The following is a 20591-nucleotide window of genomic DNA, read 5'->3' as shown; positions in this document are numbered from 1 at the left end:
GCTTATGCATGAATTATCTTCCTGAAGAAGCGCAGCTGTACTTTGAGTGTGCGTCACATAATTTGCTTAAAACCATTTCCACCAGTTGAGATAGACGACTACCAGTGTAGATCACCGCATATCACCGCCTAATTGCTGGTTTTTTTAAACCACGAAAAAAAAAAAAACTACCTGAGAGATACAATATTGCTCTTGATACATTTTTGTTCGATTGCACAAAAGGAATCATCTATGGCGGGAAAGGGAGAAGGCTTGGAGCGAAAAGCGATTCGAGATGAGAACCGGGTAGCATCTACACAGCAAAATAATGATGACTCAAGGCAAAGAGTTCTGCTTCATGGAGAAAATCTTCACGCACCGATCAAAAACGAGCCGCGCTACATTGTGGAGTCCGATAAAATAAAGGTATGAAACTCAGTTGCCGCCATTATTTTCGGCCGTTGTTGGAGAGACATTTACTTATACGAAAATTCTATGAGTACTTTAAATGGCCATGTAAACACAACAGTTGCAGCTTTAATAGCTTTGGGTGATTCAAACTAAAATATGCCAGTTTTCGACAATAATGTCCTCCTCCCCAGTCACTTTAAAGAAGCCAATGATCATGTAGGCTTTTTGATATTTCGAACTCTGACTTTTTTTCTAGGATAACGTCATCTCTGTTATGGACTTTATAGCGGTTTTTCAGAGGATTTCTCATTATGAGAGATTTAGGCTTTCGCTTCCTTTTCGTTTACCCTTTGTGATTTTTTAACAAACAGCGCTTGTGTGAAGTGCAATACAAGATGGAGAGCTGGAAGTCTTTTCCGGTGAAGCGAAAACCTGATACCGTCGTAGAAACATGATAAAAAACTTTTTTTGTACGTCACTTTTTGTCTGGTAATGGATATCAAACCCGCTACAGCTGTTTCCATCTTTTTAATTCAAATCTTTTGGAATCAAAAAGTCTGAGCTCTTTTTTCTTTAGGAAGCTTGCTCATAATCTCAAAGTCGAAAAGTTGAAAGTTAGGCATAGATACGATCTACTGTTTTCTTTTGTAACGAAATGAAATTTTTTTTTTTTTAACAAGCAACCAAACAATTGCACCAAAAGATTACAATTGCAGCTAACAAAATTGGGTAGCCAGAAAGCCAAATATTGTATCGCGAAAATGCGGGAAAAAGATTTTTAACGGACCGTAATAAATAATTCTACAATATTGGTTGTTTGAAACCTCTGGCAAGGAATGTAATAAAAACCCCTTCTGGCAGCGGAAAATCATTAAATAAATATTTGAAGTACATTTCCTCGAATTCTTTCAACTGTAATTGAAAGGCAAAAATATAAATTTAGTGGACATTATCTATCAAAAGTAAATTTCGTTCGTCACGAACGATAATATGTAACTTAACATGTACATGTAGAGTTTATGAAGTAAACTTGTAAAAATGAATTATTGAAACAAATCTTTTAATCCCCCAAACTTTATCCTCGTCCCGGTTGCAGTCTGTTTATTTTTTTTTTCTCCAGCTGTAGATTTAAGTCGTTGTCTCTTCAAACAATTGACTCAAAATGCAAATTTCCTTCGTGCAAAGAATACAATTAGGAACAGACAGTAAAATACATTGGAAAATTTAAAAAATAGTCAATCGCTGAAGTTGCTTAAGTTTATAGCGGTTGAAAATGTATCCTGGAAAGTGTTCAGTGTTTTAGTTATGTTAATTTTAGAGCCGTTAAGCTCCGTTCCAGAATTGATTTGTAGAAAATTAATACGATACGCAGTTTATTGTAAAAGTAGAAAAACTTACCTCTGTAGAGGGTTTTCTCGTAACTGTTACGAAACACATAGATATCGTAATTATGTTTCATTAAGATGCTGTTTTTTTTATTTATTTTATTTTATTTTATTTTTAAAGAAATAATCAATGTTTCCTGAAAAAGATAACTTTCTTTTTGGGGATTTTCGGCGGGGGTAATTGTTTCAAAACAGGCAAACAAGTGTAGGAGGCTACAGCTCTGACCGTTTACATTCTATGTTGAAGGGATGACAGCTACGTTTTAATTAATTACTTGAATCGTTTGGTTCATTTAGAAGCAAAAAATGTTTTAGCATGGTTTTTAATTTTAAGTTCTTTTTAAAAACGCCCTCCTCGTATCACAAACTCGGGGCAGACGATCCCACGGTTTCCGTACCGAGAAGAGTTATCAGTGGTGACTGATTTTGTAATATTTGACTTGATTTGAAAAAGGTGGTAGTTTTTGTATTTTGTAGTTCATATGCTATAATAATGGCAAATTTTCGGTTGTTTTTGTTACCACCCACTACTAAAACAAATAACTTGACTGAACAAGGCTCAAATAACAAAGGGAAGGACATAGAAACGTTTGAGTACATTTAGAAAGCCACTGCAAAGATCAAGCTCATCACGGTCCAAACAAAAACGAGATGGTAGGTGATATTTTGAACATGCATGTTTTTCTTTTCTCGATGACATTTCTTCGTTATTTTGGATAGGCAACACGCCTGAGTTACAAACAATTCGATAAACGTTTCGGTGCGGAGTGAATACGGGACGTGTTTATCATCAAAGTGTTCATTTTAGTACATTCTTTCTTGCAGGCCGAAGAACTTGATATTTCTGATTCTGCGAGTCAATTCACAAGAACGTATTATAATACAAGAAGGGCTGGAGTCGAAAACCATCAACAGACCTTCCAATCCTCGGCAAACGAGGATACCAACGGGCAAAATGACCAGCCACCTCTGACTCAGGGGTCAGGCAGAGGGGACCAAAATCAGAATTACCCCTCAAGACCAGCACCGCAGGGTCTCATCGGCGTTATACCTCCCAGGGAGCTAGACATGGGACCACAGGGAGACGATGCAGACAACTCACCGAACTATCGCCGTATGGCTGTTTGTCAAGAGACAGACGACGCTTTGGGCCAGAGGACAAAAATGCGCGTTTACATGAAGCGTTTTTGAAATTCTAGAAATGATGTCCTTGAACAAGGTGAAGCTGAATTCTGAGGCAATTTTGTATAGCGGTCGGAAATTCAGAAAGGTTCGTCTTTGGTGATGCATTTAAACTGAAGAATCTATCGTTGACAAAACAGCTACTGTCAGCGAAAGACTAGTCTAAGTACAGCGAAGAAGGATCCACTCATCTGTTCTCGTAAAGACTTTCTTTGATTCCGTCGAAACTAGAACTGGTGCACCTGTTTCTCCAGGTGTGACACTCCTTTTTGAGCCAGTCATCTAATATTAACACACGGGTATTAGATACAGGCGTTCATGGTTATGATTTCTTAGTAGGGGGAAGCTTAAGTTGGCTTATAAGAAACCATTAGGAAAGTTCAGTTGTGTTGTGCAGTCAGAACAAGTGATTCTAACCATCGTTTACGGGCGCTTAACACAACTTTTACCCCTCGTTTCATATCGTTCGCAGTCTTTCCTCAGAAGGAAACTTGAAAAGAGCCACGTACGTACGTACAACCCACTATTTAGCCCTCCCTTTCTTAGAAGAAAAAAAACCTTGCAACAGAGGAGATCTAATTACCTTCTCTATTAATATATAACACAACTGGTCGTGTAAGTTTAGGCAGTTTAGCCCAGACTTACTTGTCATTAGACGAAATTAACATCACAGTGAATGTTAACTTACTAGTACAGTCTATAGATACAGACAGGCGAAAAAGGCACAAAAGATTAAATCCGTAGCAATTGGGCTAAATTTTCAGAGTGCAGGCCATACTTGCTCAAGTTTGTAATTAAATTTATGGAAGCGTCTTTGTATTGCCCGAAAATATTGATGATCATTGTGTCATTTTACGAAAAAAAGAAAAACTGCTGCACTAGAAATTTGAGAATTAAAATGATAAATTACTTGAAGTCAGGTTTGATTTCCTCCACTTTTTTTTTTAAGAGCGTGGGCTCACTTCCCGAACAGCAGTTAGGTATTGTGTCTGTTACTAGAATGAGGGACATGAGATCTACCCAAACAATCAACAAGGAGTTACTGTACAAAACTTTATTCACATATGAATACAAGCAGTTATTAACGTAAAAAAAGGCTCCGAAGGGGGTAAGCAGTTTTCCTACTGCTTTCCCCCGCAGAATGATTAAGTTACGATAAACAAATTAGAACAAATTCTGGCAATACTGCAGCAGGGACGGATCCAGGAATATTGGATAGGCGGGGGGTCCAGACTGATTCACACAACACAGAAACTTCTTTTCAAAACTAAGGCCTAAACAAGCTAAGAAATTTATAAGTATACTTCGAATACTTCAAGTTCAGTATTTAAAGACAATCCTACCGTCGAGGAATTCTAGTTGCACACAGGCAGTCGTAATACCCCCAGATATTCCCGATGTTCGGCATTGTTCACGGACACATTGTAAAGCCGAGATCTTATCAACGTTTCAAGATCAATTACGCTGTTTTAGCAACAAGATGCGACTGCAAGTTAGGACGTCGCACTTATTTGAGAAAACGACTGGGCACGGAAAGATTAGGCGCACCTCTTCAAACTGACGTTGCGTTGAAAATGTACGATTGTGTATTTTCCAGCCCTCTCGAAGACGCAGGACCTAAGAGCAGGTCAAAAGGGTTTTAACTAACTTGTAAAGGGAGCACTTGATTAGGTTCTGCATGCAATCTTAATTCAACATGTAAAAAGTTAATTCTGACAAAGAACAGAAATATCAACAAAAGACCGCTTGATCTAGCCTGGCCACATTTCGATTCAAGTTTAGAAATTTGCTCAATTATTTGTGCTAGGCGTAATCAGCCTTACTATCCGCGTCTTCAATCACGGTCATGACTTTGCATCCTAAGCCCGCGCATCCTGTTGCTAAATCAATCTAATATCAACGTATAAACAGAAAAGTATTTAGGGTTCTGTGCCAGTTCGAAAAGGCTAGGGAAACAAGTGCGGACATAGTTTTGATCGTAGTCTCGCCAATACCTCTGACAAAAACATAGTTCAAAGGACCTGCTTTGAACCAGATACTCGAGCCCGAGGACACGATACATGTACATATAAATTAATTTCATCTGAACTTAAAAACTTCATGGTGAATAGATTTCTAGATACGATAATGCAGAAAAAAAAAAAAAAAAAAAAAAGAAAAAAGGAAAGACGAACCCCGAAATTTGCGAATAATCTCACATAGGCATCGCAAATTCTTAGAGATTCGAATGAAAATGGGAAAAGTTTCTTCCATTCACCACAAACGCGCACAGAGATAAACAGATTCTTGCACAAATGACTAAAAGGAAGAGAGCTAAAGTTCGATTCTCGCCTATTGCTGTACGCGTAGTAGACATCTAACACTCTCCTTTCACTAAAATTCACCTTGTGCACGAGTCTTACCTCTAAACACAAAGAGAGCAGTTCTTGCTATAGACGAAACAATAAAAGACGCTCTTAAATAAGTGTCCAGAAGAGTCTATAACTTCTCTCCACGAAGAATCCGCCATATAAAATTCGAAGGAACATTTAATATATTTGTTGATACTATTTAAAAGCGATTAAGACCAACCAGCGCCAAATTTCTTTAAATGGCAGTATTAGAATGGATTAAGTAATTCTAACCGCGCTGAGCGACACTAAGAGAGTTGAATGACAGCACTTTCGCTTGGGCCCAATGTTGGTAAACTGAAACAAGATCCAATCACAGACATTCCCAAGTCAAACAACCAAGTCAAAATAGTAGATTAATAAAGAAATATCTCATAATACCTGAATTAAACTTCTTATTAAAATTAAATAACAGCTTCTTAAGTGACGCTAGGACTTTAAGTTCACAAAAATCCCTGACAGGTTTCCTTCCTTATTTTGAACATTGAAAACTATCTTGTATAACCGCTGTTGGCTTTGCATTCTGTATGTTAATGGTTGCTTGTTTGTTTGTTTTTTTGCAATAAATTGAACAATTAAATTCAACAAATCTCTGGAATGTCCGTAGCTACAAAACTTGCACGCGTTAAAAAGCGATATACTGATCTGTACATCAAAATAAATTCCAATGTTATTGAACTGTTCACCAGCCCACCCCACCCTAAACAATTCAACAACAATAACAAAGGGATTTCTCCCCTCGACTAAAAAAAGCTACAAATGTACAAGTACACCACACGTCTGGAAACTCAACTGATTCCGAAGTAGCTCATTACGCAAAAGCCTAATGTTCTTCAATTTCAAGCTAAAACGGTCATGTAATCTCTTGTTTTTTTCTAAATTCTTTTAAGACTAATTTTTCTCTACTTTCCAAACCTTTGATATAGGTAGCTTTCCTTTCAAGTCTTGGGAAAGACAATAAAATGAAAATGAAAATAATCATAATATTCAAGGACAATAAACCAAACCTTCATAACGCAAAGACATGCAAGGATGTCTCTTCTCCGATATCATATATCGATGCCGGTGCACATAACAACTGCAGCGATTATTGTCGTTGGCACTGATTCAAGTTCACAATTAAAATACAGCTCTTCTATCAGGGGTGAAAGGTCTGGGTGAATCCTGATCTCTGTGTTACTTGAGTGAACAGGAAGCAACATTACAAATTGGAATTGCGTGTCATTTCAAAAAAAAAAAAAGGTGAAGGGAAGGGACTAACTATGACTAAAGCTCGAGCAAACGCTGGACATGAATTGAACGACAAAAATACTTGGCCCATTTTTTAAATTATGCAAATAAACATCAAATTAGCTAATACTAATCCAACCACCACAAAAACCGTGTCAACGTCCATGCATTTGCATGGGGGCCCCGGGGTACGGCGGCGGATCATCGTATTGAGGGTTCCCTCGGTTCCCTTGCTGCATCTGTCGACCTCTCTGGTTAGGCCGGCCACGTGCTGGCTGACGGCGGAGTGTGAGCTGGCGAGCTGGCTTTCGGTTCGGGTTACTGCTCGGCGTGTGAACGCTGCACAACTTGATGAAGCCTGCAATTGCAGAAGGAGGAAATAACGTGTAAGTTACAGAAAGAGAAGTGATTCACTTTCGACGCAGCCATTTTGTAAGTATCTAAGTAGTCTGGCTATATACATAAAACCGCAAGGTGTGTTTTACCGACAGCTGACACCCAAATGATCGCCAAAAATAATTATTCGAGTCGAGAATGCCCATATGACTAACTCCCAACTTTTCAAACATGTAGATAAAGAGGAGTGTGACTTTGTTTCGTCAGGTACAGTGTAAGTGGCCAATTTTGCTAAGCGGCATCCTTTGTCGATAACTTGGCACATTTTAAGATAATTTTCGAAAGGTTAAGTTACTCTTTGGGATCTCAAGACGCGGTTAGAGTTTTAACTTCACTGCACAAACTTTTTAATTGCAGAGACATCAATTTATTATTTTGAAGCCGGCATACTCAGGTCTCTACAGCATTGAAGTCTCTGAAACAGATTTGAAGAGGCAGAGATTTAACACTTTTACTGTACCTGCCATGAGCAGAATGAGGCCGACACCCATGAGCACCACAGCCCACCAGTACTCCTTGATCCATTCTAAGTATCCCTTGATGGCCTCCTTGCTGAAAAACTTGTTCTTCAGACGTGACAACGGTCCGTCTGCGTCCACTGCGCGACACTTGAGGAAAACATCACAGTAGCCATTGAAGTCGTTGCACGGCGCGCCGGGAAATTGTTTCAGATTTTTTTCTTCCTTCATCTCCTTAATCTCACTGGCCGGCAAGCATTTGCCTTCCTCGCCGTCTTTGCAGCACAAATCACAGAGATGATTTTCTTGTGCACACTGGCACTCCAACTTATTGAACTTTAAGCAAATTGAACCGCTGCATTCCTAGGCAGAAACAGTACAAAATAACAACAAAACACATTAAAATGATCACACAGGTTTTAACAAACTAGTTTAAAATGCAGATAGAACGTCTCAACCGAGCGTCACAGCACACCTCGTGCGAAACAATTTCTGGGTACGGATTCTTAATCCTTGAACCTAGACAGGCTATTTGTGGGATTTTCAGCCGGTAACCCGAGCATGGAGGGCTCAGAGCGTTTCAGCAGTAGAAACGTGTCAAAAACTCTATGAAAGTTACATATTCCACCGTAACAATAACGACAGCAATTACAGAAAGATCATAGTACTCAGACTAAGAATTCAAGTAGGTAGTTGGGGTCTGAACAGCCCATGATCTTTCTTCAGTCATTGCGGAAAAACTTTGTTTCGAAGAAATTTCGATAATTTATGTCCGAGAAGGACTATCTACTTGTCTTTTTTAAAATCATTCCCTGATTTTCTGTCGGTTCAGCCGAGACCGGGATCGGGACCCAGGCCGCTACAATTAAAAGGGAACACGTCACTGTTCAGCACTGACCGACGAGATCAGTTATTCAGTTTCGTGTTTTCTATAACTTTTGTGAACATTTTATCATCAAAAAACAGGTGCCATTACTAAATTGGAAGATCGGGCAGGACATGGCAGTCTAATCATATACTTTGTTCATGAGGAGACCAGCCCAGCCTGCTTGCTAGTTCTTGCACGGAACTCGTAACCAGTAGCAAACACGCAAACACTAAAACTTACTCCCTGAATGCAAACTTGTCTTCCTTCATTACAAGAGGTGAAATTGGCTTTAGGTGCCGGAACAGGACAGGTAGCATTAATTCCACTTTAGAAAAAACAATATTAAGGAAAATACCAAAAACAAACAAGAACTAACAAACGCAATGTGTAGCTAAAACTGACAAAATGAGGAGTTCACAAACCCTACAAGACTACAACGCAACCTCTTGTTCGCCTCCCTTTTATTTAGTGGTCTTAATATTGAGAATTCCTCAGAAGAGGGTAGAACTGAGGGAAATCCATGGAGGAATGAGATGGGGATGGGTAAGATGAAGGACTTCTATGTCCTGATTGGTTGAACAAAGGGATAATATCACTATTTTTCCCACTCGATTACTTCCTTTTTTTCCTGTGACATGAACTTCTTTTTTTTTTTTAAATTTCAATTCTTCATTCATGGACATCTTTCCCCCACCCTTGACTACCCTTTTCCCCCCTATGAAATAAATTTAGGCCAGCTTTTGGCCACGCTGCACCCTTTGACCCAGGAGGGAGACAGCAAATCAAACACTAAGGTCATGAGTATAAAGGAAATGAGCACCTGTTAAAGAAGCTCGAAATTCACAAATTTGAATTGTCACAAATTCCTCCTTATCAGGAAATATATGGAAGATAGACATACTAATATCAGAGTGTTAAGGGTTCATTGAGTATTTGTAAAGTTGTCGAGTCAAAGTAAACAAATGTTGTTTCTCCTCCCCTGTTTAGCTTTCTATAGTTCTCCCACAAAAAGCAAGACAAAAAAATTAATTCCTTAATAAGTTTAAAAAAAATAAAGAAAAAGAGCCATCTAATCTCAGGATTAGTCAATAATGCATTTCAATGAGCCCGCTTCTTTGATAGACAGGGGTGAATAGTACCTGATCCAAACCCAAATCCAACTAAACAGGGCAACTTTAGACCAGGGTGGTGAAAAATGGATTGGGCATCCAGGCAAGGACATACAGTGTGACACTGAATGCACACATGTACAAAAGGATACTTGCAATATGAGGTGTTGGCGCACTCAGTTTCATTAAGACACAAGACACTTTGATGATGTGGAACACAATCATAACTGCAGCAAAGACCTTGGCTTGGGCTGAAAAAGGAAACAAAAATATCTGCAACATGCTCTTTCTCATTAAGGGGGTAAGTTTCTAAAGAAACTGTGGTGTTGCTTCAGTGAGGGGGGGGGGGTAACAAGGTAATTTGGTTATATCAACTAAGTTGAAATTGTAAATTGGCCACCATAAAGACAGAGGGCTAACACTTGAAACGTGACAGCTTTTTCACTCTTTACGGTGGCCAATTTACAATTTCAACTTAGTTGATATAACCAAATTGTCTTTCTCATAAAAGGTAACTCTTACAGTAAGCATCACTCTTGATCAAAGAGGTTGATTATGACACAAAAGACTAAAGAAATGAGGGTTATTTTGTGAAAGAGCTTCTGTGAGGGTACATGTACATTGTAAATAATTTACAATGTACATGTACCACTATGAAAAAATAAGTTTTCACAGTCTTGCTGAGGAAATACAACCTCATCTAATATGCCCTACTCCCAAATTGTTGGCCAACAGTCTAAAAATTCATTATCACTAATACTAATTCCCATAAAAAGAAACAGTGCTCTGAAAATCAGAATACACTATCACATCTGATCTTAAGCCCAATGCCTGCTGCTCCCCTGGAGCTTTTCTAGTTTCCCTGGTATAAACTGACTATGAGTTCAGAGACATTAACCCCCAGAATTCTCTCAGGTTTATTTAACAGTTTAATGGAACCCAACTACATGTCTATATTCCAGAATAACCTACAGTACAGTGCAGACAGGAATTGAATTTGTACTTTTGAAGTACAGTAAGCTAGCCACTATGTATCTCGCCAATGTAGAAGGTAAAATAAAGCAAAATAATGTTACGCCAAAACAATTCAAATTATTAGAGAAATGACAGTTGCAAGTTATTTATATTTTCAGCTGCTACATACATTTCAGAGACATTATTTGTGGTAGTACAAAATGAAATTTTGAGCTGCTATTTTGGAGAATGATCTATGACCATCAGGCACCTGTACCATCATTGAAATTTGTGGGTAACACATTAAGTTAATGAGAATGCATGTAAAACAATACCAAGAGTAACCAACCTGCATGTTGCATTATCTCTGCGTTTACAGCCACTTCCTTGACTATCAACGTCACGGCCCACACAACACGTGTCCTTCTTACATGACTCATCAGTTTTATAACCACAGTCACACTCCTCCCCAGCCTCTGTAACCATGTTGCCACAGATGGCTCCTTGAGCATCTACAATGGACAAAGGAAAAAACATTCAACACCAAAGTGCAAAAACCACTCATTTAAGAATAGCTACTGTCTCAGTCAAGATAATTTGATCCATAAAAAGCCACTGTTGTACTGTATATGTACAAGTAGAACACAATAACTCATCCTTTTAGGTTTTGTGCTTAGTCAGATAAACAGTTGCTTAGCTCTCAACATTACACAACCTTTTTCACTAACAAGCAATATCTTCTTCATCCTTTATCAGTAGAATACACTGAAATTCCCAGCATTTATTTCTTGAGTTAAAATATAAATGAAAAAAGATGTTTTGTAGATGAGGTGATGCCAATCTTTGTGGTTTTTGCTTTTGAGACAGGTTTTTACAATGAATTATTTATCCCTATTCCCGGCGAGAGAGCTTGTCAACTTAATAAAAAAAACTCAACAGCTGTTTCTGCAAAATTTCAGCAACAATATTGCTGCTGCTATGACCCACATGTACAGCTCTATGCCAGATTGTGTTGGCCTATATCTTGGCAAGGTTACTTGTACATGTAGCTATACTATTTGAAGTCTCTATCATGCTTCAGATTGTTGACTACATTACTATAGTATTGTATACTCCAACACCATCTGATTTTGTCTTTTATGGCATGGCAGAAGTGAAAGTCCCAAATGTAACATGCTAAACAGGAAGAAAAGACTGCATTTTTCAGTTACCTCTAAAGCAACAGCTATTTGAAGTACACCGCCCCTTGACATCCATCACTTCATTCATTTTTGTCCTGCTGCATGGTGAAAAAAGTCTGTTGTTCTTTTGATCTCCACTCGTGGCTCTTGCAAACATGATGTAATTCCCATCAGTTCCTCCTGGGGCGCATTCAGGAGAATTGTCATGCTAAGAAGTTGAAAAGAAATATTGTCAGACAACTAAAAAAAATTCAAAACAGCAAAATCTTTTTAAATGTACAGTGCTGAAGGGGTAGGGGGATATTAGCTTAGGGTGCCCATGTCCTCCCTTGATTGTGAGATTTTTTGCCAGCCTATAGTTACTGTTAATCAGCTCTTTAATCACATATCACCCACACTTTCTCATGAAGAAAAAACACACGTCACATTTTGACTAACGAACAGTTACATGTAGACTAAAACATGTATCCAAGAGTAATTTACTGTCTGTTATGTGAAACTTGATCAAGCTATTATTCTGGTTATCCCCCCCCCCCCCCCCCTTGGAAAAACAAAGTTTGGGTGTCACCATGACAATACAGCAAGCACTGTGGGTGTGAAACAGTGTGACACCTTTTGAAGATGCTTGCCACCCCTTAAATTTGCTGGCTAAGAGTTGCTAGTCTGTGGTATGTTTGGGGAAATTTCTTGACTACATGTACAATGCTTGACAGGGACATGAATAACTTTTTTTCCTCCCTAATTTTGTATTTTCCATAAATCACCCTTCTTTTTCTCACGCAGCTGTAATGCTTAATGAAAAAATTAATACCCAAACTGCCCTGGTTGCTTTTGCTTAGTTTATCAGAAGCTCTTGATAAGTGTATAAATAAGAATGTTCATTACTAACAGTGACAACAATCAATTGCAAATAACATCATTACACCTTACCGGTGAGCCAAAGTTATGTCCAGCTTCATGAGCAAAGGTAATCTCAGAAACCTTTCGTAACACTTTCTTGTTGTAATTGACAAATGTGACAACTCCAGTGTTCAAACTTTTTGTTTTGCCATCTCTAAATGAAGTTGCCTTTTCACAAATCCCACCTGCAGCTCCACCTTATGATAAATAAAATAAAAAATTATTAAATTTGAGAATGTAGAAGGAAATGAGCATGAACAGCACTGACCTAGATGTGGAAACACATCAACAACTACAGTGAGCAGAATAGCTATAACATTAATGTATTTTGTGAGATATACTGAGTGTACAGCAAGACATACCAAGTGATACTGATGTAATAAAATTATAGCATTTGGGTTTATCTAGTAAAAAACTTGCAATATTGGTAGTTTGGCATTGCTGCAACCATGGGCTCCTTGACAGTATCTCAAAATTTTACATATTCTGAAATGTACCATGAAGTAATGGGAGAAAAATACAGCATGTACATGTACCTTACAAAGTCACTGCAGCAACTGGCTCAACTGGCATTTCAATTCATAGATATCAAGCTATGTACTAACAAAACCTTGCTACAAAAGTTCACATTACCTGCTTCACCAACCCATGCAAGTCCTAACACACCATCTGCAAAATCTCTGTAGGTAAAAATGTATGACAGGCACACATCATCATGTATCTCCTCAGAGTTCAGCTCAAGGAGCTTTTCCACTCCAATGTTGCTGTCTCTGTAAGGGTTGCTTCCATCATTGGCTTCAGCAGTTCCATTGGCCAACATTCTCTGGATTTGAAACTGAATGCCTGATAGGAAAAAAAAATTCATTGCAATTTATACCAAGCCTACTATAAGCACAACGTCTTTTTAAATATTTGGTAATGACTATATAACAAGGTCATCAACCACAAGCTTACCAGCCTCAACTGGTCAGTGGTCATTTTCATACGTGCATGCTCTTGTAAAGCACAATAACTACTTAACAGCTGGATCTTTGAGTTCTATGATGTAAGCAGCTTTGAAAGCCCTTTTTTAGTTTTTTTTTAATAAAAAATTACCTTTGCTCCCTCAATTGTCCAACACTATGTTATGCCTTGAGAGAGGTCCCTTATACCTCCAAAAACCATCACCAGCCATCTTACTTATTTAGGTAGTAGAGTACAAGTATGTCAAGTAGTTTTATATGAGGGGTTTTTCCTGAATCATTTCATCTCATTTTGTTGTCTTTTTTCTATTGTGTGTGTTTTATGTCCAGGTGAACAAAATGTTGCGTTTTTTTTTTTATCTTATTTTTTTTTTACAATCTCATGATTCCAAGTCACCAAAAAGTGATTTTGAACAACATTGAGCTTGCAGCCTTGCACTCACAATGATCCACTTCAGTCGTCTTATTACCATCATCGAACTGTAGAATGGACAACAAGTGAGTATTAATTATGTAAAAGGATAAACGGGAGATTACATTACCATCAGCTTTATCATTTCCACTAAAGTCTGTATTTTTGAAAATAGAATTTGCAGCCTTGACATGATCAGCCATCAGTAACATTGCTCTCTCCTTATTCCCATCAGCCATATTTGCTGTGAACAAATGATCAGCCTGCAAAGCAAGGCAAACATTTTTTAATGAAAGCTGCAAAGACAAATTTTCCTCTTTGTTTGAATAGGAAAGGATGCTGATTTTGATTTTGATTCTCGAAAGTTTCAACAGGTAAAGGCAAATACAATGAATATATGAAGTTCATATATTTGAACTGCGGTATTAAATAGGTATGATGCACGATCCTTCGCAGTAGATAGCGCTATTTATGCAATAGTGAAAATCAGACCTGAAAAAAATCAGGCCTGTTAAGACAAAGTTAGCTTGCAAGCCAGATGATTCATCTTGTCATGGTTCATCCTGGGTTTTGGAAGCACAACAGTACTAGAATAAGTGTGCTATAACAGCAACCTTGAACAGGATGTTGGTTCATTGCATGGCTACCAATTCTCCAATAGTTTACAGGACAAGTTTTGAAAATGTGAAGATTAAGTCTCAAAGAGTAACCTCTTGATTTAGATTTTGGTGCATTAATTTCTGGAAATTTGCATTTTCCTTTGAATTTTCCATTTCAAAGTTAAAACAAAAATACCGGTAACCCAACATGCAAATTTCCTACAATGTGCTGTATGTTGTAGTTTTCAGAATTCCAAGACAACTTGAACCACAACATTAACATGACCAAGTGGCAAATCAAATCATGAACCACATGTACAAAGATTCTGTTGGGATATCATATTTTGGAAAGAGTAAATACAAGGATACAAAATTATATTGACATGATACACTCAATTTGCAATGTTACAACCAGCTTTTTTTCTCTTACATACTTGGATATTCAGTGCAGTTTAACCAATAGTTTTTACTGTTAATATAATACAGTGCCCATTAAAATAAACAATGACCACTGACCACAATATATTATACTAAACAGACTTCTGTTAGATGCATCTGGTTGGTCTGTCAAGGCTAGTCTGCATCTGGTCTTAGACTCATTCTATACATGTTTTTTATTTTTTTGCATATATTTTGGCCCCCTTATCTTGGAGGTGCTCTGTACAAGTGGAAAGTACATGTGCAGTGGCAAAAACATTAAAGAAGAAAAGATTTTCATTTCAAAACCTGAGACAAAGGACGCAAGAACTGAACACAAGGAGAATACCAAAGGTCTTTTGACCGAGATGCAAACACTTCATGAATCAGTCTCTTAAGCTTCTTTTACTGTAAAGAACTATACATCCATCGTCACTAGTGTATATCGCAAGTAGACATTTACTGGTCTTCTTACTAATTATTTCAGCTTCACTCCTTTGATTTACAAATTAGGTTTAGTCAGAGCATTGATTGAAAGAGTATATAAGATCAATAATTCCTGGGTTGGTTTTCATCTGGATGGCAAGAAACTTATTTTTTTGCTACGGGAAAATTGTTTTCCATCTTGGGTCATAGACAAGATCATTTACAGGTATCTAGCTAAGAAAAATAATCCTTCTCCTAATGGGCAGAATGCCTCTTCTAACTCCAGTAAACCTTCTTTGCACTATTATAAACTTCCCTATGTTGGTCGATTTTCTGACATTGCTCAGACTAAGTTAAGACAACTACTCAAACGTTATTGTAGAGCTGACTTAGATGTTAAGTTAAATTGAAGCATCTAGAATTATCTCTTTCCTTTTAATTACGTTGTTCCTTGGTCTCTTATTTTATCATTATTATTATTTATTTATTTATTTATTTTTTATCTAGCCAAGCACACGCTATTTACATTTTTCACGTATTTAATATTCAAATTGAAACGCAAGCCCTGACACATAATTTGTAATGTACCTTAATATAAATTCAAATGTACAACCGTTAAAGCTCCTTTACAACTGAAGATGACATGAGAATGTCAAAACATGTCTTGTAAATTTAAATTCAAAGTTGTCGTTTCTTTTTTGAAAGAAAAAATTTATATATTTGTATTTTTTTTTTTTATTCTATTGAGCTGAAAAGCCCACTTAGGGAGCATCAATAAAGTGTATGTAACTATGCCATTTAATGGGTCATCCTTGGTGTAATAACCTGACGAGGTTTTCTTTGTTTCATGAGGTATTGTTTTGCTGTATGCTATTGTTTCTAATGTTTTGTTGTCTTTGTTTTACGTCCCTCGTGAGCTTCACAGGTTTTTACACCGAGGATGAGCCCACTTAATACAATACTAACAGTATCACCACTTTGACCAGCGTGAAACAAAATAATTAACCCCACTTTAAGAAACCATGATCCCAACTAAATTCAATTAGCCTAATTAGTTCTTAGAACTAAAGCATGCAAAGATGAATTCATGGCTCATTTCCTGTAATGAGATACGTCAGTGTTATGTAACTGACCATTGTAGCTACTACATGCAGTGGCCCAGCCTGCAAAATCATATATAGTCACTGGATCTTGATACCCATTTGTGTGACAAATTGAACAAGCTACTCACTTGCATCTTCAAAGTACAAGACAATTTCTTAGCATCAATATCTCCAGCTGCCCTACGATATCTGTATATGAATGGCTCATAATTGGTGTGATCCTCCTTGACTTCCACCTTCCCTTTCACTGCTGACCTGGTTGTTTCAATCAGAATACAAGGATTGAAAATTGAAGAGATACTGACAGTCAGTTAGCCCTTGGTTGTTTGGATGCAAAGCTTCAAAATCAATACTACTTTGGTTGAAATTGTCAAATATACATTCATGTATATGTTATAGTTCAATTTTATCCTTGGTTCAAATTTTATTTTCCTTTGTTTCAAACTCATTATCATACGTTAACATGACCGAGAACAAAGGAAAATAAAATTTGAACCAAGTATAAAATTGAACTACAACATATATTCTCAATCTGAAATTGGTTTCCTAAACCCTTTCCACCCTAACATCAGTATCCATATTCTCAATACTCTTCTCTATACATTTCTCTTGGTACTGGCAGAGAGAATTTGTTTTCCAATCAAAGTTCTCTGGGTTGGCGATCATTTCCTACATTCTCATGAATGACTCAGCCATATTTATGTAAGGAGAAATTAGATGCTGTTCACTCTTAGGATTTAAAGGGTTACTTCCTCTTGCATGACTATGTCACTGGGATCAGGCTGCAATACATGGACTACATGTATGTGTACAGTCTTCACAATGATAAAAATGTTTTTACATGTCATACATCATTCATCTCTAAAGAAACTGGTACTAAAGTAGACGTATAGAAACCAACAAGTGAAACATACAAAGAAATTAGCCAAGTCTATTACAGGGCTTAACACTAACTTTTCAACTTAATAGCCAAGTGGCTAGTAACAACTTAGATGTTATGACAATTTCAGTTTGTTAACTAGCCAAATTAGCTAGTAGATATTGAAAACCACCAGCCAAAACTGAATTCCCACTAGTCTGTGGCTAGTTGGTTACCATTAGTGTCGAGCCCTGCATGTAGCTGAGTAGCGGCTATGACGCTTGGATACAAACCTGATAAGTGCAAGTTAGCAAGTCAATTAACTGTGGCCCATATTCTCCTTTAATTTCCAATGTAATAAAGATTTCTCAAAGTAAATGTAAAATATACCTTTTAACTTTATCCATCCACTTCTTGGTTTTCTCAGATACTCCACAACCTGGACCATAAGCATGTGGATAATTCACATCTCTGCTCTCATAAATAACTGAGTGGAAGTCATTAGGCTCATCCTTGAAATATTCCTTGGCTGACTCAACAAAATACTTGTCATTTCCTACATGAATTTTACCCTCAAAGACGCCATCATCAGAAATAAAACCATGAACAAGAGAATTCTTGTGTCCTGATGGCAAACAAGAAAAAATAAGTTATGTTGTCAGTTCATATCAAAATCTATTGAGGTATTTGTACATGCAATAGAAATTATGTGATTTCACACACACAAAGAAATAATTGAGGCAGGTGAGCAGCTAAAATATAAATGTAGGTTGTAAAGGTACTCTAAGGAAGGTTCAGTCTCTCTTTTCAAACCTGATTAAAGACTAAATTCCTTTTATTTGAAGTTGAATACTTCTCTCCAATTGTTTACATTGCAGTTTGTTTGTGATGAACTAATCAGTCAATTTTCAACACACTCAAAAATGTAAGAAATTAGAGCATCAAAGTTACATAGACACAAGTTGATCCATACAAATGGTATTGGTACTTGTGAGTGTTACAAAACTATAATTTAATAGAAGTTTAAGCAAGGTTATAACCAATGCAATACAGCTAATATACAGGGAGTTTTGGAAGGGAATTAAAATGTGTTTATGCCCAATTTAATTAGCTGCTTGGCTTGCTTTCTTTTCCCTTCCTCCCACACCCCTGCTGGTCCACTCTCTGGGTGTTTGTCCATAGGTGTTATCAGGTGCCTGAAGGAGGGCCATGGTTTGGTTGTCACTGTAACCAACTTCTTGGTTCAAACAGACTGACGCCCTCTTTTGTTGTTATCTTATAACGTATTCCCTCCAATACTACGGTTGACAAGAAGTAACACAGTATTTTACAGCTTATACAATGAGATTATTCAGAAACTGTTAAATAGCATACAACAGTGAAGTACCTTCTACATCGCCCTCAACCATTTTAGCAGGATCAAAGTAAGCATCAGCACTAAAGTCATCTGTGAAAAGTTCTGTATCTCTTCTGAGACGAAGCTTCAAATCTCTGCCACAAAAAAAAAAAACTTAGTCAGTGTTCAAATAAAAGAATTGTATGTATCAACTTGGTCTTATCTAGTTTACTTATAGTAAGGATAGCTGACTTAGAATTGATTACCTTTTTCATGTATCAAGTTTGCACTTACAAAATTTCATTGTTAAGATTTTCTTTTCAGTGATTCAACCCCATAAATTAACAACCTGGGGTCATGTAAAAGGGGCCCAAATGGTAACATGCTACTTAGCTGTCAGGTGAGCACTCACTAGGGCTATTTGCGAGGACATATTTCCTTTCACAGGTCCTTTCGTAAAGCCCTTTTCACAATTGATTGTGGCCAAGTTAATCTCAATATTATTCAGTAAACATCACAAAAAATGATTGTATAGTTCACTCTGGGCATGAAAACTTGATAATTGTTGTTTTCTTAAGCATGCTACATTTCATAGAGTCATGAAGGGTACACTTACAATCTTAACTAGCAAAATAATTTGTGTTCAGGTATAAGGTGAATTCTGTACAGGGAAGTAGAAAGATGTGATTAGCCGAAAACCTTTATCTGAAGGCCATGTATGTTTCCATTTTGACATTTCACAATACCCTGGGGAACTGTTTTAAGATGCGTACACTTTGTTTATCCAAATAAACTTTAGTCGCTGAAAGCCTAATCTAAATCTTATCTAAGAAACAAGACTTAATAAAAAAAAACTAGCATCTAAGCCTACGTCCAAGAAAAATCATATCCTAGTGTCCTAAACTACCAGAGTTAAAAAAGCGTGATACTGCTACGCGTGGGACCTTACTAGGTTTACTGAAAAAAAAAAAAAAAAAAAAGGCCTGACACGATACACTACTAAAAATAACACGGATTGTCGTGTCACTACACTCAAGAGACCTCCCTTGTATTATACTACTGATCTTGTGCTATGTCCACTTTAAATAAAAAGAAACTAAGACTTTGGTTCATTCAATTCCCCACATTGTTTGAACACAATCGAAGTTTTAGTTAGGTGACAAGTTAGACAGGAGATTAACTCGCAGCTCTTCTTTCAGCAGGAAATTTAGCCACAGCTATAAGGTTATTTGCGGCTTGAAACTGTTACTTCTAAGTAAAAATTCACTGAAACATGAATAGGACGTCTTTTCTTACCTCTGTTCGGTTTTTAAGTGTAATTCAACGACATGATCGCTGTTTGGACTTGAACGCCTCACACGACTGTGCTGCCGAACAACTCGAGCTGTGTCATAATTCAGGGTTTCGTAGTGGTTTATAAAATCCCCCAGCGGCCGCCCTGTAAAACCCAAACACCGACATTATATGGCAATTCATATTCCCAATGATAATGTAGTTTAATTCTAAGGGATGAAGAACCACAATCAAATTTCAACTTACGATATGCCACAGCAGAACTTGTGAGAAGTAATAGAAAAGCCAAACAAACATGTAGAGCTGCCATGGTTCGTAACCACGAAGTTCCCATACGAGAGAGTGCAATATCGAAGTGACGGAAGGTCCAGTGAATATATACGGTTCTTTGCCGTCCTTAAGATTGCAGTTTCAAAGTCGGGAGGAATGACGGAGAATGATAAGTAATTTTCAGAGGGCAAATTCAAAACTCATTCTCACTCCCTTGGGAATAATGCGCATGATCAAGCCAAGGCAGCTAGATGACGTCATACTGTGAAAGTATGTTATTCTCCATAGTTACTTCAAAGAAAGCAAAAACGAACTTCCGTGATGTGGGCCTCTCCGCATTATGACAAAGAATAAAACTTGTATTGGACTGTTCCTTGAAATTTATAACGTGAGAAAATAATTTCTGGACTATAGCGGCCATATTCACGAAAGTCTTCTCTATAGTTCACAACGTACATTTGAAAATCCGAA

At 37.4% G+C, this 20591-nt stretch overlaps 2 protein-coding genes across 2 annotated transcripts; one reads left to right on the top strand and one right to left on the bottom strand.

Annotated features, from left to right (window-relative positions):
* On the top strand, nt 1-5124 carry LOC111336117 (uncharacterized). The gene is made up of 2 exons (XM_022942151.2): nt 1-405; nt 2601-5124. The coding sequence occupies exons 1-2, from the start codon at nt 232-234 to the stop codon at nt 2964-2966; spliced, it is 540 nt and encodes a 179-aa protein (XP_022797886.2). The 5' UTR covers nt 1-231; the 3' UTR covers nt 2967-5124.
* Nucleotides 3997-20347, bottom strand: LOC111336097 (disintegrin and metalloproteinase domain-containing protein 10). Its single transcript, XM_088740352.1, has 14 exons — nt 20097-20347; nt 19854-19995; nt 18609-18712; nt 17612-17846; nt 16491-16617; nt 13948-14080; nt 13077-13286; nt 12474-12640; nt 11574-11751; nt 10712-10874; nt 9561-9659; nt 8540-8624; nt 7434-7794; nt 3997-6935 (listed from the first exon to the last, which is right to left on the bottom strand). The coding sequence occupies exons 1-14, from the start codon at nt 20182-20184 to the stop codon at nt 6733-6735; spliced, it is 2295 nt and encodes a 764-aa protein (XP_088596478.1). The 5' UTR covers nt 20185-20347; the 3' UTR covers nt 3997-6732.
* Between the last annotated feature and the right edge of the window lie 244 nt (nt 20348-20591).

This window comes from Stylophora pistillata, chromosome 1 (genome assembly GCF_964205215.1).
Source record: "Stylophora pistillata chromosome 1, jaStyPist1.2, whole genome shotgun sequence".
In the NCBI taxonomy this organism is placed as follows: Eukaryota; Metazoa; Cnidaria; class Anthozoa; order Scleractinia; family Pocilloporidae; genus Stylophora; species Stylophora pistillata.
The sequence above is the reverse complement of the archived record's forward strand: the minus strand, read 5'-3'. Positions and strand labels throughout refer to the sequence as shown.